The 27475-nt window shown below is 40.7% G+C and overlaps 1 protein-coding gene across 1 annotated transcript in view; it reads left to right on the top strand.

Annotated features, from left to right (window-relative positions):
• Positions 1 to 27475, top strand: part of PTDSS2 (phosphatidylserine synthase 2) — a 39672-nt gene that overhangs the window by 9276 nt on the left and 2921 nt on the right. Inside the window, exons 3-11 of the mRNA XM_032188222.1 lie at positions 4934 to 5016; positions 11902 to 11969; positions 14667 to 14801; positions 15809 to 15859; positions 17676 to 17789; positions 19228 to 19346; positions 20073 to 20187; positions 22410 to 22555; positions 27119 to 27304. Coding sequence (XP_032044113.1) covers positions 4934 to 5016; positions 11902 to 11969; positions 14667 to 14801; positions 15809 to 15859; positions 17676 to 17789; positions 19228 to 19346; positions 20073 to 20187; positions 22410 to 22555; positions 27119 to 27304 — 1017 coding nt within the window. The remainder of the gene's footprint in view (positions 1 to 4933; positions 5017 to 11901; positions 11970 to 14666; positions 14802 to 15808; positions 15860 to 17675; positions 17790 to 19227; positions 19347 to 20072; positions 20188 to 22409; positions 22556 to 27118; positions 27305 to 27475) is intronic.

Here is a 27475-nt window from a genome sequence, read left to right as displayed (position 1 = left end):
TCCTTTGGCAAGGATTTTGCTTTTTTCTTAAAATAACCTAACTTTCTGAACATGTGAACTGTGACTAAATTTCTCTCACTTAAGTACTTTTTTAATAAAATTATACTTGAGATTTTAATAGGTGCTCATTTGTTATTAAAAATAAACATGAGAACTTCTAGCCCAAAGGGAGACTCTTGGAAATTAAGGATGATTAAACCGCAGTTTAAACTGACTATGTGTAGCTGAATTTCTCTTCTTTAAAAAAAAAAAAAAAAAAAAAAAGAGAGAGAGAGAGAAAAGAAATACAGTTGGGAACAAAAAAGGGTAAGTAAAGTGGTCTTTTAAAATCTGACTATATTCTAAGAATTAAAGCAGTGCTTACAAATTGCAAAGCATCCTTGTTATAAGCACTAAAATCATTGTTTCCTGCCTGTCTGGCTTCTTAAATATAACACTTCGTTTCTCCCCTTTGCTATGAAAGGATTTCTTCCTACTTTTTTTTTTTTTTTTCCCATTTTCTATAGTGAATATGGATATGGCATTTGTTGTCATGGAGATGCAGGAATTGGGGTATTTCCTGAGACAGTTGTTATTCTATGTTACACAATAGTTGTAGTTAATTTGGTTCACGCTCGCATGTGTGCAGAGCTGAGGGTTTGTATTTTTATGCGTGGGGGTGAAATGGAACAAGCTGGAACAGAGTGGCCCGTCTGGGTCTGGGAAAATTTCTGCAAGGCTCTGGTGTGAACAAATGCCACTTTACTCCCAGTTACAACAACGTGCGAGTTCAGCGAATGGATGGAGGTGGGACATCCTCTGGAAGGGTAGTTCAGAATAAAGAAGTGGAAAAGCTGAAAGAGAAGTGATGACACATGGTTAGGGGATAAGACAGACAGAAGGTGACTCAGTGGAATATCTTATTATTGAGATTAGAGCCCTTACTGCTTTAACAAAAACAAAACCAAAGAAGATTAATCATCAGATTAACCTTTCTTTCATGAAATAGATGTTGCTTTCTTCAAATTCAGTGCAGAGTAATGTTTGCAGTTGTTAAAAATCAACATAATAGTCCCAGACCAAGCAATGAGTAGGGAATGTTCTTTGATCACTTTCACATCTCTGTTTGTGGAGGACTGCCTGCAATGTCTAGCTGTAAAAATACTTGAAAACAAGCATCTGAGAATTATATAAGGTCTTTCAAATATTGTTTTTGAAGGATACCTCTCTGTTTCCAATCAGGCTTCATCCTTATGCTGTTACCATAGCCATGCCAGCTACATGCTGGATTCTGAGATTGCAGTTAACTCAGTCAAAGCGTTACTTTATGCTAAGCTAAAATTCAGCGCAGACATGACATCAGCCCTATTGGGCCTTTCCAAAGCTTTGCTTCTGTTGCCTTGGACCTGATTTAAGGGATGGAAGTGAGTGTCTGTTGCATTGTGTCAGTTTTCTGTGAACTCCTATTTGGTCTCATAAATCTCTTTTCTAAGGTCTTTGAGGCAAGCGCTTTGCCAAATCTAGCACTGCTAAACACAAAGGGTTCAAGCTCAAATCATGTTCCTGACAGTGCTCTTAACCTCCTTTAGCCTCCGTGCACTTATTTGTGTTGTATTGTTCCTGGCCAGTTTTGTGTGGCTCTCCAGGGGCATACTTGAATAAAGAGAGGCAGGGGCGAGATGGGCACAACATACTCAGGTATATCCACATCCCCAGTTCTCACAGTTTCGTTTTACCTTCATAGCTTAAAATACTTCATCCTACCCTGAGAACTTTTTCAGTCTCCTTAAAGAGCTGCTATGTGTTCTGATCAAAAATTTTGGCCCGGCGTGAGACTGTCACTTTGCAAATATCTCGTAGGAGCACTTGCCTGCTTAATGAACAGTGGCAATTTTACTACCAGCAAGCAGTGGCTCTGGCTGTCATACTTTTTTATTTCCAACTGCTGCACAATGACAGTGGAGCAGTGTTTTTGTCCGGAGGTGCAAAGTCTAACTACGTGCTTGCAGACACTTAAATCTCTTTTGTTTTCAAGCTCATGCTAAGAGATGCCAGACTGCTTGCAAACCGCATTAGGGGCTGCGAGCAAACCATGAAATTGAAGCAAAGTACACAAATTGCTGTGCTGTCTGCTGTTGCTGTTTCCTGGACTGGGTAAAGCAGCAGGAAGTCGTGCGAAGCTCCCATATTTCTCCCTTGTAAAAGTGCTTCACCCAGGCACTTGCAGCAGCAGGTGAGGGCAGGGTGAGAGGTGGTAAGTCACGGGGAGAAATGAGGCACAAAATACGCTGCGGAGCATGAGCCTGTGAGATCATGGGGTGTGGTATCTGGAGCTGGGATTCATACTTGCATTTGTTTGTGTGCTGGTATTTGAGTGCCATTTGCCTTCCTGCTATGTGTTAGAGCAGTTAAAGGAGGATTTTATCTTTTTATTTGTACTGTAAGTTACGTAGGAATGTTTTATACATAAATCTAGTCAAAGTTCATTAGGATCATACACAAAGACATTGATATGATCATGCAATATACATGATCAGATTGGCTAAGTAAAGTCTCAGCTCTCTTTACAATAGATACAAAGAGAGATTGCGTTGCAAAACCTGTCTGATCGATAAGGCTTTTTATTCACACAGTTCTTCCAGCATTCAGAGCGGCCTTGACACAGCCTGTCCCAGCTGGCAGCTTCTCCTCTCCCGTTAAGCAGGAGCCGACAGGACCGCACTCCAGCTCTGATGAGGACAGCTAAATAAATCCTCAGCGGCCTCCTTCATGTACCATGGCTGTGGAAGAAATCCACTAATGCTTTGAGTGCTGAGCAAGGGATCTTTAGGGGAAAAAAAACACACGTAAATGCATTCAGGTTTTAAAAATTCCTGCAGGCATCAGGGCTTTATATTGAATTTCAAGCTGTAAATCAGTCTCTCTTCTAAGATGCCCGTCTATGCTGGCTTCTGGCATAACTGATCATTGCTCAGCCGTGGTAATGAGACTGGGGGTGTGTGTGTTTGCAAGCTGCTGATGAACACCTACCAAGAAAGCAAGGTAAGAGAGAGGCTAGGCTTCTGTCTACCACTTCTTCATCTGGTCAGAGCCGTAAGGGGACTGTACCAGTCGTGCCAGGACAGAGAGCGGGAGCTGTCTGCTTAAACGCATGGAACAGAGGGTGGTACACAGCAACTCATAGGCTTCGTTGTCTTGTGTTTCTGAATTGACTCTTTTAAAACAACAGAAACAATAGCCTGTTTGTACTAATGAAGCTGTTGCTGTGTTTTCCCTTTCTTTTTTGGTTAAGCACTGAAATGATTTTTGTAGGCACTGCTATTTAGTGCCTTCCTGATCTGCTGCTCAGGGGAATTTATAAACTTTGTCCCTCTAGGCTACCTTCATGGATGTAGTTTGAGGCAAACTCTGTACCCCTCTTAAATGCTAGAGAAATTCTTACATGGAGCTGTGCTGAGCCAGGAGGAGAAGCTGCTGCTTAGGCTTTGAAAGCTTCGTAAGGAGGCAGTATGTTGATATGAATTTGGTCACTGAGGGAAAAAAAGGTAATGGAGCTGGCATGGCTGTTACACAGATTTGTGATTTTTCTTTGAAACTTCCCATGGTGAACTTGAAGTAAAACAAGTAAAAAATAAAAATTGCACAGCTTATTTCGGTGCTGCTGCTGCATCTACTGTTTGGCTGAGGGTGGATTTTAGAAAGAAACATAACTAAGATCATGTGGTGATTTAGCTTCAGGTCGTCTCTAGCTTTGGGAAAAATACCCTACAAGGCCTAAAAATCTTGGACATGGTGGTTCATGACTGAGCGTGATGATAGTGAGCAAAGCAGCGTGCATTGTTACATGCTACAGAATGCAAAAAATACAAATCTCTTCTTGGAGCCATGTGGCTGCTTTTAAAGCTTTGCATCTGCAATGGTTTAAGCTAGCAGTTCAGCCTCAAATGGGGGCTGCTGTGTTCCTTCCTTGTGTGAGGGGTGAGTTGACCCAACTTAAAACAAATTGTTCTGCTCCTAGGTTAGTTTTCAGCTGAACCAGTCTCATCCCTCTCCTTCTGCTGCCTCTTGGAAGGAGAAGGATGGCAGAGCCATGGCAGTCCTCCCTTAGGTCTTATGTTGCTGAGGATGAGAGAAAACCTTGTGCACTGCGGCTTGGGGTTTTGGGATAAGGTGGATCTTTGGTATACCTGGTCTTATGTTCTGATATAGTAACATTTCTATTGTGTTATGTAGGTTCTATATTATGGTTCCTGCTCTTGGAATAGCAACAGTGCTGGTTTAATTTTATAAGCTTCTCCTCGTCTTCAGTTGATGGAGAAAATGTTTTTGGAGTAGAGACAACCCAGGAAATGGCATTTCAGTGGTTCCTCATGAGCTTTCATTGAAATTTTACTGGAGTGAGGAGAAGATGCTCCTCAAAATTTAACAGGAAGAAATTTCTCCAGTTAAGTGTCTTGCTGATGTAGTATGGGTGAAAGTCAGAGACATAGGGAAGCATTTGACTGTGCATGTCACGATCATTTAAAGCCTAAGACTCGTGTGGATCAAGGAATTGTTCTTTTTTGCTTTGTTATTGATCTCACTGAAAACTCATCCAGCAGACTCCTGGACTGCCTGAGGAACGGAAGCATGCAGTTAGTTGAGAGGAAGGGAGAAGGCTAGAAGGGTGGGCATGGGGATTTGAGACAGTCTTTTGTGAAACCACAAGTAAAATGTAGGAATTGGTACCTATTTCCTATACCTGTTACCTGTAGGCAGTCTTTGTAAGTCCTTTCTAAAACATTCTATACTATTTCCCTGAAACATTATTCTCCAAAAGGGATCTGTTTAATGGCTGACATATTTAGAGGTTAAGAAATAAAGACCAGATATTTTTGACATCTAAGAATACAATTTCCAACTTCATTGGGAAGATGCAGCAATATAAATAGTCTGTTCTGTTTTTTACTTTCAGAGGCATTGTTGCCAGTATTTTGGTTTTTCTATGTTTTGGAGTTACACAAGCTAAAGATGGACCATTCTCAAGACCTCATCCAGGTAACTTAAGTCATTTAAATTAAGCAAATATTTCTGAAAAAATGCATTTTATGATGAATGTAAGTACTTGTGTTACTTGCTGAGAAGGTAAGTCATAATTTAACTAATAATATAGGCACACTAATGCTGCATAGTTCTTATATAGCCTCCCAGCATCCTGCCAGCCTCCTCAAGTACCCAGGTATTCCAAACAGCACAGTGATCCTTCAGTGTAAGACTGTAAGTCTTGAGAGTGTTTGAGACCATAACATAAAACCTCTTCTTTGTACTGCTATATCGAGTGAAGAATTTTAACATGTTTGATCTCTTTGCCTATGTTTAGACGTTGTGAATCACTGAGAAAGAGCTAAGGGAATTTATATAGGCTTACATAATGTCCGTGAAATATTTCTTATGCCAAAAAATTAACTTTTCAGTTTAGGAATCTTATTTCATATGAGAAATGGCAGACAGTTTAAAAACACTGATAAAAGCAGAAGTTGTTCTAGAGCAATGCACACAGCACATCTCTGTAAACTTAAGGTTTTGATAAGAAGTTGGTGTGTTTTGAGGTCTTTTTAATTAAAGTTGCAATTAATTCTTGTACCTTATGTAAGAGAAATTACTCCCTTTAAGTGATATTTGGCTGCTTTCCTGTCATAGCTTTCAGTTTGGGAACATCCAGTGGTTTTGTCTGGGAAAGCAGTCATTTTTATTCCCTAGAACAAAGTAGGGCAAGTGGGATGGGGAATGTCCAAAGGTCGTAGATGTGTACAGCAAACTGCTAGTGTGGACTGTTCTGGGGTTTCTGAGACGGTAACATACACAGGTGGTAGATGGCACTTGGGGGAATGAGGATGATTATCTTCTGACAAGCAAATTTTTCATATATTCAGTCACTTTATTTACTGGGTTTAGTAATTTTATAGATAGATAAAATTTGGTATTAATTCACCTTTCTTGTAGCTTGTTAGATGAGGTGATCTTCTGAAGAGTGGTTTTCAAGGGCTATACCAGTTCACCAGATCAGCAGATACGTCCATGCTCGCAGCCAGACACCTGGGTGCCAGTTTAAATGAGAACAGTAATCTTGCAGGAAGCAGAGGCTTGGTGCTGCAGCCCCCGAGACGCCGTGTCAGCTCTCCCATTACGGAGGGCTGTGGAGGGTGTACTGGGAAGTGTCCCTCAGGCAGCTGAGTCTGACCTTAGCTTCACGGTGCTGTTCCAAGAGAAAGATCTCATCTCAAAGGAACTGGGAGTACAGGCTGCTGGTGTGCGCAGCTTCCATTTATAGGACAGAAGAAAGCCTGTGGGTCAGATTCAGGTCACTACGATCACATACAGCCCCATCAGACCTGTTACACCAAATCTCTGAGCTGTGTATGAGAAGAGGCTAGAGGTTATGGTAGCTGGGTGATTTTGGAGGCCTACTACTCAGTATGTCTGTACCTATTTACGGTCAGCTCGGAGGTGTTTTATATTTTGGTTTGGGTTTTGTGCCTGTGTTGCTTTTCTGTTTAAATAGCTCTTCTTACTCGGTGTTTATCCACCTGATTTATATATACACAGTTCATGCCATCTCACCATTGGTTTTGCTAAAGCAAACAAGTCTTGCCTTTAGTTTCCCCCTCAACATAAGCTTGTTTACCCCATAACATTTTAGTAGCCCTCTGTGTGTGTTTTGGGTTTTCCTCTTGGAAAACGGCTATCCAGACCTGGCAGTGCTCATGTTTTTCGTGACAGCATTAAAGCTTCACAGTATCTCTTTGGGAGCACGCTGATGGCAGACTTCATGCTACTTGTGCTTTTTTCACAGCTGTATTACAGTGGCAGCTCAGAGTCTGACAGGTGACACTAATCCTTCAGTTACTAAGCTGATGAGCTAACATCGTGTATGAAAATTTACTGGTTCCTAAGTGTGAAATTGTACTCTGAGTTCTTCTGTTACTCTGTTTTTTTTGAGGTCATCTCCTCTGAGGTCATCTGGTTTTTCTCCCTGCTGTCGCTGCCTTCCCTACTGCTGCTGTTTGTGTGTTTTGTGGTGTTAATCTACTTTCCACTAAGGTTATTAACAAAATTGATCTTAGCCACTATGTGAGCGTTTAAGATTTCCAGACTTAGCCACTTCTACGCTTAGCCTTCCAGACTGACTTTTTTCCCCTTTCAGCGTTACTGGCTATGTCAGTTCTAGTTGATTGCCCATTCAGCTTTACCATTCTTCTACTGATTTTTTCTGCCCCATTTTCTCTAGGTAATAATTTGCCACGTGGACCCATACCAATTGTTTTAGCATAATTCAGAAATGTAGGGCTATTACACAAAGAAATATGTATGGTTATTTAGGGAAGACTGATGTTCTTAACACTCTTTCCCTGCTTTTTATCCAATTTTCCATTTTGTTCCTGTAAACCATTAGCTTCAAAGCCTCCGTTTGGTTTGTAGTGCCTCTAGCATGCTCAACAAAACGCAAACCACTTCCAAGCCATCTAGCAAAAGATGAATATGTCCTTATCCCTAAGGAACAATATTTCGCAGGGGTGAAATCTCTGCCTGCAGGTCCATTTATTGGTGGGTGAACACCTAAATGCGGAGAGCGTAATGCATTTCATGCTAAAATGATATGGATATGGGTCATGGATATAGGTCATCAGTATGCCGACTTCTTAGTATTTGCAGCTAAAAGATTTTCTTGATGTCAATTCCCCTTATGGAGCCTTGAGCATACAAATGATGTAATGTTGCAAGGGTCCAGTGATGTTTTATCGTCTTTAAGACAACGTGCCCATGTTGTAATTTTAATGCAACTTTCTGAGATGGTTATTACTGCCCCAAGAAAACAGTTTTAATATTCCCAGCTCTTGTCTACAGTTGTTTGATGTAATGCATTGTTCCTGATGGCATAAGCAGTTTGGAGAGTTAACCATGATATTCCTACCTAAGCCGTAGGCTGAAGTAGCTAGAAAAATGAGCAGGCAAAAACTGGGTCTCTTCTGTACCCGTTGCAGGTGAGAAAGCACTGGCAGAGCAGGCTGCTGGTAAAACCAGGTGCAGCAGCTGGTTGCCTTGTAATTTTGCAGTGAAGAAATCCTTCTGTTAGAGAATAGTTTGTGATCTGCCCTTTTCTGACAGCTCCTTTACCAATTCAGGAATCTGGCTGCTCACTACTGTCTGTACATAAATTCATTGGACTGTTGGGATAGCTGTAGTTCCACTGACTGGGTGAAATAAATTACCCTGTATCTAGGGGATTGGACAAGCTGAGCTTTTAACTCCTACTTTTATATCCTAACTTAGCCACTTAATATTTTGAAGCCTTACATTTAGCAATGAAATACCGTGCACACCGAGCTAGGACTGCTCTGAAGGCTTGCGTTCCCTCTGCTGTTCCCTCGGTCACTCCATCACATTGCTGCTCTCAGGTCACGAGGTGGTGCTTCTGAACCCGAGCTCGCTATGGAAAACCTTGTGCTAAGTAATTTGAGCAGGCATGTGGCAGCCCAGAGCAGACACTTCTCCCTCTTCGTGTCCTGTGCAACTTCTGATTAGCGCTTATGAAGTGCTTCCACCCACTTAACAGCTCTAAGATAAGTGCCTTGTTCAGGCACATACCTTTTTTTTAATTATTATTATTTTTAAACTCAGCCTTTCAGGTTGCATAGGTTAAACTCAAACCTGTGATGGTAACTAGGGGTAAGTGGCCGGTTGTGCACTCGGCCAGGCAGCGCTCCTGTTAAATATTCTCAAGTCTCCCAAGGATGACAGCAGTTCAGTGTTTGAGCATAGTAATCACTAAACCCTCAGGTATGTAAATGATTAGTTGAGACCTGTTTAATCAGGCAGATAATCCTAATTTGAGGGAGGTTCACGGTGACAGTGCATTTAAGGAAAACAAATAATAGGGGTATGCCAAAAATAACTTTATAGCTGAGGCTGGTCCAGGAAGAGAGAGAACACAATGTTTTCGTACCGCTTTGAAAACATCTTGTTTCTGCTGTGCTTGTACAGATAGAAAGTAGTCTTCAAAACCTCCTGGGTGCTTATGTCTGCTGGGGAGAAAGCACACTAAATTGCAACCAGATCTTAATCTTTTATTAATTATTTTGCTTTATTGAGCATTGCTGAGTGTATTCAGCAGCTGCAGTTCACCTGTTGCCAGAACTCTATGTACATAGGAGAAGAAAAGCTCAGCTGCAGGTTTAGATTTTTCTGCTATCTGAACATCGGTTTCAGAGTTAGTCTGCCACATTTATGGCTGCGAGGAGAATAAAATCTGTCATACAAGGCTTCGTAGGTCAGAAAAAAGCAGCATTGCCAAGGGTGGTAGTCTGAAGGTGATGTATAAAGGAAATAATTTTTGTAGAAATGTAAATGAAAACTTAATTCTTACTTATGGTGTGAACACGGGGTTTACTCTTCAAGGTTTGCAGTCATGGGAAGGGGTAGAAAATGTTATCAAACACAAAACACATTTTAAATATAAATATGGTGGTGTTTTTTTTCCCCTCCGTGAGATATCCTGCAGATTTGCTTGCAAAACCAGAAGTATTTTTCATTACAGTGGTGCTAGTGTGGGGAGAAGTTTGTATCTCCCGAATACATCTTTGACCAGTGGACGTTTTTGTTTGTTTTCCCTAAGCAGCATTCTAGGAAAGACAAGAGGGTGCACACTCTCAGTCAGTCCTTCCAAGTGAAATTTGCCAATGGATTTTCAAGTTTATGAAATCTGGAAGGAGGGACAGAAGTATTAATTAACCATTTCTGCAATGTCCAGGTGAAGACAGCTGGCAGGAGGCACTAGTTGTTGCCTTTCAGAGAAGGCAGGCTGAACTCTGCTTTTGCTTCTCTTAAGGTGACCAAGGGACAAAAAAAGTCATAAAACCTCATAGCATATGCTAGAGTTGGTTTTGTATTGTTGTTTTTTTAACTGACTCCTAGGAAAAGGCTTCATGTTATTGCGTAATTAAATAAGTACAATTATGTTTGTGAATTTCAAGTAAAAATCTTAAAAATTCAGGATTTCCAGTGAAATCTGTTGCAGAGTCCTAAACTTTCTGCTATCCATGCCTGCTTTTTTCTTTTCTTTTCTTTTTTTTTTTTTTTTCCTTTTTTCCTCTGGAAGTATAAAGTAAGCCATTTTGATTAATTTAAATTCAGCAGTTTTGCTGAAAAAAGGTCACGCCTTCTCACATTTCAATCTATTTTAATGATTGTGTCTTTAGCAGGCTGTCAGATAAGAGGCTTCTTTTTAAAATGTATATATACATTTTTTAATTTTTTTTTGCTACTTATGATTCAACAGGGCAACGATGACATTTATTTTTGTTTCGGGGCAAACAAGCCTATAAAAAGTCCTGCCACACCACAGCTAGATGATTTGAGGTTCTGAGCTGATAAACAAATTTGCAAGCCTATACTTGATGTTGAGTTCTTGCATTATTTATGTCGTGGTCCTGACTATGAAGCATTAACATATCTAAGTTCCCTTGGAGTTAATAGAGAGAAATGCCCAAATTGTGCCTGAAGGTGCTTGTTTGTTTTTTTTTAATTTTATTTATTTCATGGTGAACCATGAACGTGGAGGTGGAATTGCTTGCTGTCTCTGCTCAACCTTACCAATGACTGTTTTGATTCCTCTTTGCCCCAGTCCAGTTGTAACCATCACCTCTATGTAGCCATGGAAGGAGAGCTTGGTTTTGTAAGTGTAAACAGGAAACACCTGAAGGAAAGTCTATTAAAATCATTCCTAAGTGATTAGTACGTGATGTTACTGTGAGATTTAAATATCCACTTAGAATGAGTCAAGTTTTGCTGAACTACCTTGGATAAATTTTTGTATGTGATTAGGAAAAAATGCTGGAGTGCTCTGTCTGCACACATGCTGGTTCTGCATTAACCTGCTTCCTCCCTTGTAGGAGTTAACAAAAGAGCCCAGAAATGACTGTACGGAATGGAGGCCAAAGCAGACTTGTGGTTGGAGTAGGATGAATTAAGGGCATGAATGCAGCCCATGGACCACAAAGCTGGTATCCAAGACAGTCAGAGAGCCTATTACGTGGGGAGTGAGTCTTACAGCAGAACAGAGGTGACAATGACAGAGCAGAAAGTGCACAAACACTTTAATTTATGTACCCTTTAGCTTCAGGTGTTGCTTCAGTCTGAGAAGAGCTGGAATCACACATCTTGTGAGGGTAAAAAATGACAGCAGGTTCTGAAACAGATGAGTTCTGCCTGACGTTTCTCATTATGGAGAGCATCAGATGATTTCATCAGTCTTGCATCTAGCACCTGCTGAGCCTTTCATACTTCTTTTTGTATTGACTTCCCAGTAAAAGTGAGAACATCTTTTGGTATTTTTGAAATGCTTCCTGCCTGTCAAGGAAAAAAACTTATCTTCAGAGAAGAAGGTGGGCTTACAAACAAAAGCAGAGGTGTCCCCCCTGCTGTTGTTACTTTTGTCCGTTTTAGCAATAAATAGGTAGAAGTTGGCCAAGCTGCTTAGCCACGATAATGCTAGGAAAACCAAAGCTGGGCAGATCAGGTTATGTGACGTTGTGGAGGAAGAAATAAGATCAGTTCAGGATGGATACAGCTCCATTCCAAGGAAAGCTAGAAGCATTGTAAGTGGCAAATATTCCTTCTACTTCTTAAATATTTAGTTCATCAGGTTGAAGCGTTTTTGTTGATCCTGGTCATTGCCAGAGTAATCCTGGCATATTTGCATAGCAGCCTTTCTAGTAGTTGAACGAGCCTTTCTGGCTTTACCCTTCAGGAAGGACAGCAAATACTTTGAGTTATTATAATATCTTGGTGAGAGCATCTCTTCTTGAAATGTTAAGTTGCAACAGATGCATAATTGACAACAATTCTTGAAGCTTTTGCTGACATCCTGTTTGTCTGTTTCTGTAGCTTACTGGAGGTTCTGGCTGTGTGTCAGTGTTGTGTATGAACTCTTCCTCATCTTTATACTGTTCCAGGTAAGTACCTTAAACTGCTGTTTAGTAGCTAGATGTCTAACATGGGTGTAAAATCATTTGTGTTGTTTTTTTTGGGGATCCTCACTGATTGCAGAAGGTGCTCTACTTCATTCTTGTGTTCATTGCTTTATTTAATGAGACTTCTAGGTTGAAGAAAACTTAATTATATTCTCAAAATATTTCACCCTGTTGTCTCTCCTGATCTCCAGTTAATCTCAGCCCAGGTTAGACACCACAGTGAAGTGATCTTAAATGAGTTAATAAAAAAGTCAGTATTCTTGGTTACATCAAATGACCAGGAGTTAGTGCTTCTGACATCTAGTCTCTGCTTTTCTGGATTTGATTGCACTGATGAAGTTGCATAGCAGTTAGTTTCTTAGACCCTACAGATTGTGGAGTGAATTCATCTTGTTTAATATCTTGAAATACTTTTTTTAAAAAACAAAACAAAAAAAAAAAGCTCTACATTTTAAAGGAGACTTATCCTCTCCTCAGTTACACAATCCAGTTGTAGTCATCTCCTCAGGCAGCAGTATAACTTGAAGCCACAGCAAATGTAGAGATACTGGACAATGGGAGTTAAACATTCTGCTCTGTCAGACCTTGGCTGCATTTTGGTGTTAAGCTTTGGAGTTGCCAGTGGATCTTTTTCAACCAGTACCTTCCTGCTGATGTCCCAACATCCCAGTAGCATTTGGTGCTCTGCATCTTAATAGGGTTGCGGAGTACCATTGTGTACTCATCAAGTAACATTAAACTGATCATTTTAGATAAGAAGATGATGAGGAACATATTTTAAAATACAATGTTTTGCCTCTAGAGGCCAAAGAGCTTTAAGAAGTGGGACTAGAATTCAGAAGGGTCACAACCTGTCAGCTGCCTTCGTGTTGGAGTAGGACATGTGCTTTGCAAACAAGTTCTTGATATTGATCAGACCCTTTCCGGTTAATCAAATATTTCCTTTGGCTTCAGCATTTCTTGTTCTTCTTGATCTTCCTGGAGTCTTCTCAAAAGTCGATGCCAAGTTCTTTTTAAGAGTGAAAAAGTCTGGTGTGGGTTTTTTGGTATGGTTTGGTTTTTGGCTGGCTTGTTGTGTCAGTGGGCAGCTGGAATGTGTCCGCAGTAGGTCAGTAAAGAACAAGATGTTTTTTCTGTCCTGTTGTCATAACTTGGGGGTTCAGTGTAAACCCTTATGCAGGGCCCTAATGTCTCATTAGGGTTTCTTTCAGGCTGCCTGTCCTGCTTGGAGGGAGTGGAGTTCTGACCCTTTCACAAGCATGAACAGGTCTGTCTTGCCTTTTTTGTTGTTATTCCTCACCACTGAGGAATATTTATTCAGTTCCAATTTATTCTTATGCTCTTACTGTTTGTTTCATGTCACCCTCTATTTTTTCCAGGCATCCTTGTAAATGATACTCATGACTAGCTGCAACCAAACTGAATAATGTGTTTCATTTTTATTTGATAGCACTGTTGGAGTTCTGAATTCTCAAAGGAAAGCCTAGAACTGCTTTGCTTTCCTCTGGCAGTATGTTGCGTTACCAGCCTTGTAGTTGTTAAGGACACTCACTAGCTGGTGCCCAGCTCCTTACTAAAAATACATTATGACTTCTGCGCAGGTTTAAGTAAGGTTAAAATTCTGCAGAGTCAGTCAGTGACTAAACTACTTGAAAAGTAAATACAAGTTCGCTCATAGTTGAAACTTGTCTTACAGTTAATCTGACTTTATTGGTTTCATTCTATAACTTCATTATTGTTACTAACTAATCTTGGTGTTGCTCAGTTTTTTAATATCTGCTAGCTCATTCGCCTGTCTGTCATTGATGATTCTGCTGTAAAACATTGACCACAGCAGCGATCGATTTCATTGGGAAATGCCCATTCAGTAAATGTTTGTGTGAGTGACCAGTAAATTAGTTCAGGTCGTGGTCACCTTCTATAACAAATAGTTGGGTAATTCTTCTCCTTGCAGTTTGCTTCAGGGTTTATTACCTGAGCTGCTAGTGGGACGCTATTGAAAATGGCTGTTTATTCAACAGGCAGTGCTAATTCTTTTCAGCCATGAAACTTGGTGCAGGTCTCAATTTTCTGTAGCTGAACTGAGCTGAGCACACATGCAAGACAAATCCTGCTACCAGAGCATGTGATCTGCATGCTCCATCTACTGATGCTTGTATGTGCTGTATTTTGTTGGAGCTGCGTTTCCAGCAGCTGTATCTTTCCCATCCTAGGAAACCAGGAGGCCACTAGTGTAGGAGATGCAGACGTTAAATGAACCTTTCCTTGTTTGCTGACTGCTTTTTGTTTACCCTCATGAAGAGAGGAAGGGCAAAAGGATCAGAAAGAAGAAGGATGAATTGTGTATCAGTTCAAGTACTAAGCTTTTAGGGGAGGGGGGGCATAGAGGAGTAGCTTAGGAAACTTGAGTTAAAGATCTGTTGTTTTTTTTATATATTTAAGAAATCTTAAGTTCATATTTTAGTCATTTCTGTCTGCAGTACTAGGCATTAGAGGTCTGGAAACTCAGGTGTGTGTGCTATGTGATGCTCCGAGGTCTAGATGTATTTTAAAAGTTGTTTTGCAACGTGTTAAAAAACACCCATTTGAAGATAGGCTGTTGATATAAGTTATCCTTGTATTTTTCTGTCCATTAGCACTTACTAAGAGGAAAACCTGGGTTTTGTGTTCCTTTTGCAGACTGTACAAGATGGGAGACAATTTATGAAGTACATCGATCCAAATTTAGGTGTTCCTTTGCCAGAAAGAGACTACGGTGGCAACTGCCTTATTTATGATCCTGGCAATGAAACGGATCCGTTTCACAACATCTGGGTAAGAAACAAAGTTATTTGCTAGTGGGTCTGACTTTTTTTTTTTTTTTGGTAACGGTTGCTTAATTAAAAACTTGGAAGTGCAGTCCTCAGTCTTTCTGAGCGCTGAATCAGAAAGCAGGTCATGACTGATTCAAGCTTCTCTGTTTCTCTTCCTTGCACTTCCCTGGCAGATGGAGATGTGCTTCTTTGTATCTTAATTACACTGCCCAAGAAAGGGGGTAAACTTGAACAATCCTTGTTTCTCAGATTACTGATGAAAACCTGTTTCCCCTAAGAGTCTGGATTTATTAGTGTGCCTAAGGAATCTTCTAATCCCAGTCACTTTGAGGCACAAAGTTCAAAAGTTGCATGTTGTAGGCAACCCCTAAGTTGGACTTTTCTGTATACCACAAACCGGCAGGTTATTGTTTCTTGCTGGCTACCAGAGAACTCGAAAATCAAGGGCAGTGGAATTGTGATTGCTTTCAACTCCACAACTGCAGAGCACTAAATTCTTTGGGTCTACCATATAAGTCTTCAGTGCAACAGGAAGCATAATAACTGAGAGCAATAATAGCTTTCCTCTCCTAGTGTTCCACTGGCAGTAGGTGGAGGAGAGCCACTCTTTGCCCATGCTTTTTGTTGTCAGGAATGGTAAGATGTAAGAAGCTTTCCTAGATACAAGATTGGGGTATGGTGAAGAAATGCATTTTCTGTATTATGTCTGGTTTGAATGCATCGTTCCTTCCCCTTGGAAGGCAAAGAACATGACATTTTGCATTAAGAAGGTAGTTTCTACTTTATCAGTAAACCTGATCCCAGTTTCTGCCCTTGAAGCTTCCTGACTTTGCTTTAAAGGTTTCTTGTATGTTCACTGTACTTGAGAACAAAGAATCTCTTAAAATGCGTCTAGAATGTGGAACAACTGAAGTTTATTGCTGCATCTTTTCCTGGAAAAATGTAAGCTTCAAAGTTGAGTAATTGTTTATAGTACAAAGTGACCTACACTCTCTTCTTGGTTTGTAGGACAAGCTGGATGGATTTGTTCCTGCTCACTTTTTTGGCTGGTACCTGAAAGTAAGAATGAGCCTTCTGTTACATTTCTCTTGCAGTACTATTCTTCTTTCATAGCTTGGCTGCTTCTGTTTCAGTGATGCCAGTCTTAATGATCAATTATATTAGGCAGTCATCTGTGAACTAGACTGTGTTTGTAAAACATGAAAGGCTTTTTTTCCTGTTCAGTCATCTCATTTCTTTCCAAAGTAACATTACATTGACAAGCTCCTTCCTTCGCTATAATTCATTCTGAGGTGAGATCAATGAAAGTAAAATCCTTTACTTTTGTAGCAAGATAAATCTTTGAATGACCTTTGAATGTAGAGTGTGGGGAAGAAGACCATATTCAGAAAAGGCAGCAAAAGTTTATTGTTATCCAAAATAGATGCATGGTGATACGCTAGGATTATTCCAAGACAGGCTTTTCCCAGTGGCTTCCAAATCAGGAATTTCAATTTTAAGTGGGTAGGTGCTGTTTTAGTTCTTGTTGACATTTACTATAAAGTAACCAACTGTCAAAGAAATTAAGTTTGTGCTTGTTTGTGCTTGTCTCTGGCAGAACACATTCAGCCCATCTTTTACTGAACACTTTGGTCTAAATATTACTTTAAAAAAAAACACAATTGTGCAAGTGCAGACCTCCTCTTTTTTTGTCTGTTTTTGTTAGCTTTTGTTCCAATCTACGAGACCACCAGAAATAATAAGCTGAAAAAAGCTCAGTCTACTTTAAAAATAAGTTATAACTGCTGTGTTGTTTTTCATCTTCAGAAGTGCAGATGTATTGCTCTTTTTGTTTGTTTGTTTTTCTCCCATAACCAAAAGATGAGAATGGTAGGCACAGGGAGACTTTGACTTCAGATCAATGTGTCTATGGCTTGTTCTGTTAGTATACAAAATTGTAAATATGGAGAAACTTGGATCTCTTTCGTCTGAGAGAATTCCATTAAAAGCTTAAATATCAAAATAACGTTTCAATTACAATCTGTATTTGTACCAATAATGTCATTCTGAGAACAAATGCCTAAATAGGCAGAACATGATTAAAAGACATAAGGGAGTAGTAACACATTCCTGAAGAACTTGTCTGGGATATAATTCAAGCTGCCTGTCTGCTCATTCAAGCTATTATCTGTCTTGGTCTGGAAGAAAGCTAGTTTTGATTAAAATGACTTGGGAGAACGTTTCTGCAGAAATGCTTGAGATGATATGTCAACTTGTCAGCCTGCAGGCTGATCTAGAGAGCTCAGCATGCCCCACGAGGTGTTCATTTCTCTGCTGCTAAGCCAGAAGGAAGCTGGCAGCTATAATTCTTATTTGTCAGTTAACATATTTTTCTATAAAAAGCTGGAAGTTGGGTGTGTTGTCTTCATAAACAGCAAGGAGCATGTGGTGTGTGTGTGTTGTTGTTTTCCTGTTCCCCCTGTTTTGAGTACCAGATTCTTAAGTTACCTCGTGAAGCACCAGAACAACAATACTGGAAACGAATGTACCTCATTCATCAGAAATTACTGGGGGCCTCGTTTACTCTGGAGTCATTTAGATCATCTTTTCAGACTAATGCTTGATAATCCATATCTAAATCCTCATATTCCCTAAGTGATGAGTTTTGAAATTAGAAAATAACATAATTTGTCCGTACACCGTAGCAAAACTGTAAATCTAAGCAGCGTCTTTACGGTATTTCTGGAGTTCTTCTTTTAGATTTCTGAAGGACATCTGTGTAAGTGGTGTCTGGTACTGCTCAGTACAGTGTGCAAATATTTATTTTTGTAATGACTTTAGTATGTTGTACAACTGCTGTTGTTGATATTTGAAAGATTTCTCTCCCTTGTTGCAGACACTGATGATTCGAGACTGGTGGATGTGTATGATCATCAGTGTGATGTTTGAATTTCTGGAGTACAGTCTGGAGCACCAGCTTCCAAACTTCAGTGAATGTTGGTGGGATCACGTACGTACTGCATAAATCATTATACTTGTGTCTAAACTGAGGTATATATTTTAAAGGGAGGGCGCAGGAAATTGTGAAAACTAAATTACATGATGTGCACGACCACAAATGTATGTATGGCCACTGCAGCTCAGGAGCTTTGGCATGTCTCCATATTGAGCTTGTTATATGTTTGTCACAGTTTGTATAACTTTGAAGATTTTCAGACTTCTCTGTGGAATGGTAACTTTTATTTTGTGTGGTTAAATACTTGTTGTGATTCATTCCACACCAGAGAGAGACTAAGGCTTTAGCTGAGCGTTTTGAAATATTTGATGATGCAACAAACCACAGAGTCCAAAATTAAGAGAGAGGCAAAACTTTGTGTGTAGAGTTTCACGTGGCAATTTTTCTTGTCTGTTAAGAAAACAGGCTCAGTGCAATTTATGTCCAGCTCTTCCTTCAGCGTAGACCTATCTTTACTGTTTTCTGAAGAGAGTCAATATTGCTGTGTTTAGAAGTCCTGATATGGTATATAAAAAGCTGCTTGGAAAGAGAAAAGTTTGGCCTTACTGAAAAGCTTTATGGTTTTTATACTTTGTAGTGTATAACCATTCTTGTCCTAAAACACTGCTTGTGTGTGTTTTTTAAAGCCAGAGGGGCTAACTGCTATTATCTAGTTTCTCTATGGAAAAAGTAAGCTCTGTAGCTTAAAGTGTCGTACTTTATTTTCTATTATATATTTTTCCTATTCCTGTGAAATGTAAATTGGCTACAGGAGCAATCAAAACTGTCTACATTCAGGGCACACAGCTCTGGTTCTTACATTATTTCAGCTTGTACAGTCCAGGTTCTTTCCCAAGCTTGTGATGATTTGCTATGTGGTTCTGTTTATGAAAATAAATGCAGTTTGCATAAAGACATCAAGCAAAGGCATTTTGCCTTCAATAAACTTCTAATGAAATGAACACTGCGCTCTCCTTCTTCAAATGAAGAGGACAGCCAGTTTTTTTCTCAGCTCGAGAGCTCTGTCTCCAGAATGGGAGAGTAAGGCAGAGCATGAGGAGAAATCACAAGTTTAATTTCACATCCTGGAGATAAGTCATTTCTTTAGGAGGCAGTCTGAAGTCTAGACAGCATGTTAGGAACACATTCAGACTTACTTTGCTGTGTTTCAAGTTACCGCTTAACAGAGCAGAGATGAATAGTAAATAGGAAGAGATCTATTCTGTAGCAGAAGGAATACAGCAACAGAGGAGTTAAAGCACAAGTATTTTACAGCTGTTGGCTGTAGCAGACCTGGGCAGTTCAGATTCTCTTTCCTGATGGTTCATACACCACTCTTCTGGGGATGTCCAGTCCTTGTGACTGTGTCTGCACGTAAATGTATTTATAGTATTTTCCTTTTTTACAAGCTTTATGGTTTCTTCACCAGCATCACTGTTTTTTCTCCTTTCAGTGGATAATGGATGTGATCTTATGTAACGGATTAGGAATTTACTGTGGGATGAAGACTCTCTCTTGGCTTTCTTTGAAAACATACAAATGGCAAGGACTTTGGAACATTCCTACATACAAGTAAGTTGGCGTAGAAAGTTAACTCTGCAAGCAGTAGCACCGCACAAAGTTTGGGACCTTGCTTTAAGACCTTGCTTGCTGATGGATTATCCTGTTAATGTGATCTAAAGAATCCATGTGTGTTTAAATGATTCAGTTATCTAATAACTTTACACAGCATGGAAGCTTGTATATGATCATTTTATTTAACTTGCACACAAAATTGTTAGAAAACATACCTGTCTGTCATGAGCACTGCCTGATGTCTAGGAACTGAGGGTGTCTTGTGGAAATTAGGTTGTGTAATGAAATTGTAACTGGAGATTCAGGAAACCCAAGTCCAGGATCAGGCTTTCATTCACAGCAAAGATCTGTTCACAAATAATGTGTTCCCCAGTAATCAAAACTTCATAGTAATCGGGATGCTGAAACTTTTAATTGAATAAATCCCTTGTAGTGTTCTACCAGTAGGGAATTATTCTTGTCTGTAGTGTTTCCTTGCTTAGCAAAGCAGAACCGAGGAACTGCTCACAATGGGTGTGATCTATTAAAAGTTAAAATGATATTCCAATAAGGGGCTTCTCTTTAAAAGAAAGCTAACTTGAAATGTTAAATCCCATTAAGTAGGATTTTTAATGCAGTAAATGGAGGCATTTCACATACATGGATTGATGTCTGAAATAGAAATGTAGATGGATGTCTCTTATCTGCCCTTTCTTATAACAATGCGCTCTGTTTTCCTTTCAGAGGCAAAATGAAGAGAATTGTCTTCCAGTTCACCCCGTATAGCTGGGTTAAATTTGAGTGGAAGCCAGCATCCAGCTTACGCAGATGGCTAGCAGTTTGTGGCATTATCTTTGTAGTAAGGAAACATCTCTGTCTTGTCTTTTCTCTATCATCTGATTTGATGTTTTGTAACACTTGACTATGCAGAAGGTAACTTAGGCTGAAACACTGGCCTGGTGGTTTCTTTAGTTGAGGCCAGAAGAGATTGCTCCCGAATCCTGCAGAAAAGATTTCCATGTCTCTGATACAGCCTTACAGATTCATTACATAAACACTTTTTTTCTTGCTGAACATCACTGATTGGCAATGTGAATGATTTAAACTGTGATCTACACAATTCAGTGAGTAACTGTTGCTACCAAAGACATCGGTCTTGGATAAAAGGGGCTTGTTTCTCTCTGCCTCAAGCAGCTAACACATTCCAACTGGAGAGGGCTGTGGTCAAAATCTCAGGCTGCCGAATGTTAGCTCTGGGCAGTATGGCTCCTGATGCCTGCAGTTTTGCCTTGGATAATGCTTTTATACAGACTTAAATAATTCTGCTCTCCTATTTTTTCTGACGTTTCACTGCTAATGGTATCCAGCTTGACCAGTGCAGTTAAACTCACCCCATTTAGACAAAATAAAATATGTTTCTCCAGCAGTTGTAATACATTGGAAGTTTGCCTCCTTGATTTAGCCATCTGAGTGGCTACATTGTGGGAAAGCATCATCTTGAGTTCATACCTTCCATTTCACAGTCACAGGTGTAGCACGTGGAGGAAAAATTTGGCATTTTTAAATGCTTTTTCCTCACTCCTGCCTCTTCTCAGTTAGGAGACTTTGGGCTTTGTGGTGTCCATGGGATGTCAGTCGGCTCAGTTTTGAGCAACTTGAGTTTATTTCAATTCAGTAACTGTCAAGTTTAACTTAATAACAAAAAGCCCTTTGTGGTACTTTTAGTGATTCCAAAGACAATGGGCGTTAACTGGCTTCTGCTATGGTACAGGATATAACTGGTCATGGTACAGGATATAACTGGTCTGTGTATTTTGTAACAGTTGCTAGCACAGCATATTTAATCATCCTGAAATATATGTAATATGAAGTTCAGTGGTGGCTTATTTTGGGGTGAAGTTCCTTATCCCAGCTTGCTGAGTGGCACACAGCTCATAAGCCACCACCTCTGTCTCACTTTATGTTAACATCACGTTGCAGATTGAGTGTGCTGCAGGAGCAATATGCTGTCTGCAACAAAGCAAGCAACATAAAGCAGTGGCAGCAGGGATGCATCAGGCAGTTTGCAAACCCAGTTGAAAAGAACTTCAAATCACCTATTTCTGCTACATAAAACATTTGCCCAGTTAGCATAGCATAACAGACTTGCTGAGGTTTCCATAGCTGATGGGAGAATTAACGTGAATGTGCCTGTATAAATAACATTTGTGTTTGCTTTAATGGTTACTGGGTGCATACTCCATTTTTTTTTTTGCACTCTGAAGAAATCATTTTTAGGTGCAGGAGTAGATTCTGCAGCTGAGAGGTTCCACTGAGTTTATACTAGTTTTTGGTATAATAATGTTTCTTGTAGCAAAACATAGCTGCTGCTGATTTCCAGTTTATAAACAGCTTCACGTATTGGCATATACTTCTGTATTAAGCAACACTTAATGCCTTTTAATATGATTTCTTCTGAAATGAGAAACCTGTGTCTACTTGCTCACTTAATCGCTTTGTTAGGGCAGCTCACTTGAGAACATTTGCTATAAATGTGTAACCAGTGCTCCTAAGTTGGCTTTGGCAGTGGTGTTTGCACAACTGTTTAAAAAAAAAAAAAAAAAAAAAGGGAGGGGGGCAAAAAAAGGCAAGTGAAAACACCAACCGGGATTCATTGCTACTGCATCTTGTCATTTTGGGTTCCCTTGGTGAGATTTTTAAATACTTGAAAGGAGAAGCTTTTTGCTTTTAGGATTTGCTATTAGTAGTTCTGAAGGTACTTCAAACTCCTGATAAACTTGCAATGCTTGGCCAGGTTTCTTTTGTGTCCTGTGCTATGCACAAACATGTACATGTTTTTTTCAACCTCTTCCAACGCACTCAGCAACTGGGGGGGATGTCAAAAACTAAAAATAAAACAACCCACCGCGTGTTCTTGGTCATTATTGCAGCCGATGATGGTGGGTTTAGTGATAACACAGGACATTGTGGAGTCAGTGAATAATTGGGTGGGGGTAGGGGTGGTCATGCATGGGTGCAGGGAGATTCCAGGCTTCATTCAGTGAAGTCTTCTGAATGTAATTAAAATGTCCTTTTTCTCAGTTTTTATTGGCAGAGCTGAACACATTTTACTTGAAGTTTGTCCTTTGGATGCCACCAGAACACTACTTGGTCCTGTTACGACTTGTCTTTTTTGTTAATGTGGGAGGTGTGGCTATGAGGGAGATCTACGACTTCATGGATGACCCGTAAGCCAGTCCTCTTGTGTATATTACCATGTCAAGCTTCACTTGCTTTATTCTGTATTTGCTCCAGTTTGCTCCAGCTTGTTGGCATCCATCTCAGCTTGCTGGGGACAACATGATCTAACCCCAGAGCATCTGCTTTGTTTTCTTTTGGTTTGGAAGTAAAATTCTCACTGCATCTGGATGGAGAACAGCTGTTAAGGGCATTCCATGTGCACTGTTTTGAACCTCAGATTTTAATAAATGATCACTCTTTTGAGCATGTAACGTGTAAATTAGCTGGAGTGCCACTGGCTTGTGGGCAGGGGAGTACTTAACTCCATTTTCAGATCGATAGCCAGGAACTATAGTCCTTAGTAGTACCTTCTAAGGACAACAGGGCCCAAACTAAAAAATCTGTTTCTTAAAGGTGCTTCTTTTCTTGACCTGTCTTCGAACTGGTTCCTGGTGCCCTGAAGCTCTCATGGCACCCTCTTGCACATCAGCAGACCCTGCAGTAAAGTATACTGAAGGCAAAGTGCACCTATACACAACAGTGCATGTACTTTCAGACTGTTCCTACTTAAGCATCATATTTGTCCTTGCTGCTTTTGTTTCTGCAGACCATGTAAGATCAGAGAATGCTTTGTTCTCAAAATCGCGTTTTCTTTTAAGTTTTAGTAGTAATGTCACAAATTGCCTGAGCCCACATCTTAAGTCTAAGACAACGCCTGGCTTCAGGGGGTGCTCATTGTCTGTCACTGACCAACGCAAAAAGTGTCTGTGTTCAGAATTTAGGGTTCCACCATTCTCTGAAGATCAGTTTCCATTGCAAGGCTTTGACTCCTAGAGCTGGGAAGAAGGGCCAGCCCACAGTGCTTAGGCGGATTGCAGGACATTCAGCAGTGGCAGGCTGCCCCTGCCTTTGGTGTCGGACCTACTGGTTTGGGACGTGCCTCCAACTCAAAGGTAAGAAGAGGTCTCTACCTCTCACTGGTGAGCTCCTCTCCTTAGCACCACTCCCCCATCTTCTGGTCCTTTTGTTTGGGTTAGAAAAAAACCAGCTCCTTTGCCCCTCTGTTCAACCACATGGCATGACATTGAAATTTAGGAGAATCATCAATCACCAGCGCCTCACTGCTAATTCTTTCCATTCTTTCAATGAGCTGGAGAACTTCATCAAGCAAGCAGAGACTCTCATCCTGAACTGCATGTCTTCATCACTGCCACCACCACCTACTGGTCTGTTTCTCTTGGTGGGTAAGGTGATTAACTCCCTTTCTTCTGAGGTTCATGGCTCTGCTTGATGCACCACAGACCTGACCTCACCAGATTGTTCATGAAAAATGGTGGAACCTAGCATCTGGTCTTACCTGACACCTGCTCTGTAAAGATTCTTGCAACTGGATTTTGATTCCTTCATGCATTTCATGTCATCCAAGCAGAGATCATCTGTCCCCATTTGGGTGTATTTTCAATTGCACATCATTTTGAGGCAAGGAACTTAGTGGAGTTCCTTGATGGGTTCTTCCTGTTGTGTTCAACATTTTTTGTCATTCAACAACTTTATGGACAAAGGTTGGAGTATTCCACTGACCTTCCTCGTCAGAATCGTGGCACAATGCCTTGTCTGTTACTGATGGGATTGTCTGAGATAAACTGATTAGGTCTCTTCAGCTAACGTTTCTACTTTCTGGACTAAATGTTGTGAAGTTCAAATACGAAAACTTTTTTCTCATTCACAATTCTTAGTATCAGCAGAGAGTTGTAGGACTACTTGCAGGAACTTGGTCTGAGCATGGTGACAAAAAAGTAACTAGAAGGGAATAGTCCAAGAGAGAGGTGGTTCTTGAAGTTGTTCTCCAACTCTTAGATATTCTGTGCTCCTATTCCAGCTGATATGCTCTGCCTCTGGAGTTCTTGAGGACTGGCTAATGAAATGTTCCTGACCAGAAATGCCATAATGTAAGAGGACCTGTAGCAGCTGACCTTGCCATGCCTTCCTGGTTTCTAGTCTTCATGTCTCTTCCGAGGGGTCTGCATTAAGGCCATGAATTTTAAACTCATTCATCAAATTAAAAAAAAAAAATAAACAGGATTTTCTTTAAAACCTTTCATGAGAGAAGAACCAACTCTCTTCTTTGGCAGCCTTAGGGTCTGTGCAGCTCTCTGTTGGGGTTACCTTGATTCTTCTGTCAGTGTGCTCCATAAGCTAGTGAAAGAAAATGGCAAATCAGGATGCAGATCAGCAAAGCAGAAAGCTGACCCAGTCATCTGAACAGCTTGAGTTCACAGTGAGAGATGTTTCTTTTTAATCTGTCCATGTGTTATGGCTCGTTTGTGCCTTGTTGATCTCAGGTAAATCACCTGGAGCAGTTTCTGAAGTCCTTTCACCATGAGTTGGTCTAGGCAGAATATTTTTTAAAGTGGAATGCACTCATCCCATCTGCATCAGCAATAATCCACACTTGGTTTCCTGTATCATATTTTTTTCCAGTGTATTTGGTCAATGTTGTGTAGTTTGAACTTATGTATTGGTGTTAAATATGGCTCTCGGGCCTCTTGTTAAAGAAAATGTGTGTTTTGTGTGCTTGACTTGCTGTGACTCCCCTAGATTCAGGAAAGCATCACAGGAGAGTGAAGAGAAGCTCTGTTTGCTTCCCATGCTTAGATCTTTTTCCAGATACAGAGACTCCAAGGGGATTCGATGGAGTATGTATTCCATGTGTACGAGCAGCAGCAAAATGCCTGCTAAAGGAAGGCTGCTCTCAATGCAGCTGCTGGCAACAGATGAAAAGAAGGGAAGAGAAGCTGGGAGCAAATGTGCAGTCGCAGCTCCCTCTCCCCGGCACTACTGGCGTTCACCGGCACTACTCACGTTCTGACGTGAGCAAGCTGGGCATTATATTAGCTGGAGGTGGCAGGCTTGTTTCTCTGCCTCACAGAGAGAAGCATTAGCTGAGCAGCCCCTCTCCAAGGGTAATCCTAACCAGGGATTTGTTAGGTGGCTTCTCTTTTGTCTGTTTTGTGGCAAAACTGGGAAGGAAATACAGCCCCAAGGTTTTACGTGGCCGCTGAGTATTGCAGCATTTACTAAGCCAGTGCCTAAGCCATAGTGTACAGGCCCAGCAAGGATTTCCTGTTGCTGCAATGCTTTAGAAGTACTGCAAAGGTCATCTTAACGTGTCCATTTCTCTCTTCCTAGCCCACTGAAGGTTGTTAAAACACTTTGCTCCCCATCTCCTTTGTCCTGCCCTGGTAATTCTGCAACTTTACACTGAGGTCCTCCTGGATGTGATTCACTCCGCATCTTATGCTGCGGTAGGAGCGGAGTAATGCAGTAAGCTGGACAAAAGAGAAACGGCCTGGTAGGAAAATCTCTGTCAGAACACGCTATGATAAGTGAGAGGGCAAGGTCCCTCTGCAGACAAGATTCAGAGGGTTGGTGATAGAAGAACAAAGCTTTAGTCTACCAAGTGGAAGTCACCTACTTGGCTGTGCTGTTGGGCAGCAAATGTGCATGTACCAGTGGTGCTGCGGTGGGCAGGATGCCAGTGCAACCCTAGGCAGAGAAAAGGTCTTGTGCTGCCCAAACAGCTATATGAATCAGCTGGTCTGACAGGTTAGTAAAAGGGAAAAATGTCAAGTCTAGAAATGACGTTAACAGACAGGATCAAGAAATGCAGGATCTGGCTCGTTGAGGTCAAGCAACTTACAGTCAGACTGTTGCTGGAAACCTGGGTGAGGATACTGACGTTTCTTGAAGGGCAGTCAATAGGTATTTTATTTTTATGTATTTCCCATGCAGGAGTAGGTGGCCCAAAAGATAGCTTATCTCCAGTCTCTCGTTCTGCCAGTAGAGCCTCTAAATAGATGTCTTGGTTGTACTACAGTTTAATTCCTAGCAGTAGTGATTGATTAGTACACTCCTTCGCTAGGCTTGTACAGAACAGTGCAGTTTCTAAATTGCTTGTCCGCTCCTGCTTAAAAACAAACCCTGGGGATTAAATATTAAGCGTGTTTTTGCTTAAAGTTTGTCTTAGAAGTAGAACACCCTGTGTCTCCCAGTGACTTACCCTGTTGTTATTAAGCTTTCTTCTTTTAAAAACCCTTTAGAGGTCATTAGTGACAGCTCACTGAACACCTACTTGGGAAGAGTAAATTTCAGAATGCTATTAATGATCTAGGTGTTAAATACAGGTATGGCAGTGTGACTTGGTATTTGCAGGAGTAATCTAGGAGTAGTGCTCCTGCTTCATACCTTACCCTGAACCTCAGCTAATCTCAAGCTGGTTGAATAATTATTTTTTACTTGGATTTACTAATACTCTGAAAGTAGAGGTACTTCCTTGCATCATGAAATGTTGGAGTTTAACTTCTGAAGTGTTTTCAGGGTCTCTGAGAGGAAATTAATACCAATGCAGAAGTTGTCAGCCCGCATGTGTGTGTGTAATCCAGACCAGACTTAGAGAATTGTGCAAAACTAAACGAAATTATTACCCCAGCTGTCTTTTTATGAATGAATATTTCTCCAAATGCTTAGTTTGATAGTGATGGCTTTGCTTTATCTCTGCATTTGTTTTGCAGGAAGTTCCATAAGAAGTTGGGTCAGCAGGCCTGGCTGGTTGCTGCTATTACTGCCACAGAGTTCCTGATCGTCGTGAAGTACGATCCCTACACGCTCACCCTGTCGCTTCCTTTCTACATTACCCAGTGCTGGATCTTGGGGATTATACTTGTGCTCACCTGGACAGCCTGGCGTTTCTTCATTCGGTGAGAAGGGGTTGTGCTACGTCCAGATCTGGCCTGGATCTTAGGGGTGGACTGTTCCAGGCTTCTGTTCAACAGCGTGTTGAATGTCAGATGTATGCTTCAGTGCCTCCTGAAGAGGGACTACAGCTCTCTTAAATGCTGTGATTTAGACAAGACTAAGATGTTTACAGC

The sequence above is a fragment of the Aythya fuligula genome, chromosome 5, assembly GCF_009819795.1.
Source record: "Aythya fuligula isolate bAytFul2 chromosome 5, bAytFul2.pri, whole genome shotgun sequence".
In the NCBI taxonomy this organism is placed as follows: Eukaryota; Metazoa; Chordata; class Aves; order Anseriformes; family Anatidae; genus Aythya; species Aythya fuligula.
The sequence above is the reverse complement of the archived record's forward strand: the minus strand, read 5'-3'. Positions and strand labels throughout refer to the sequence as shown.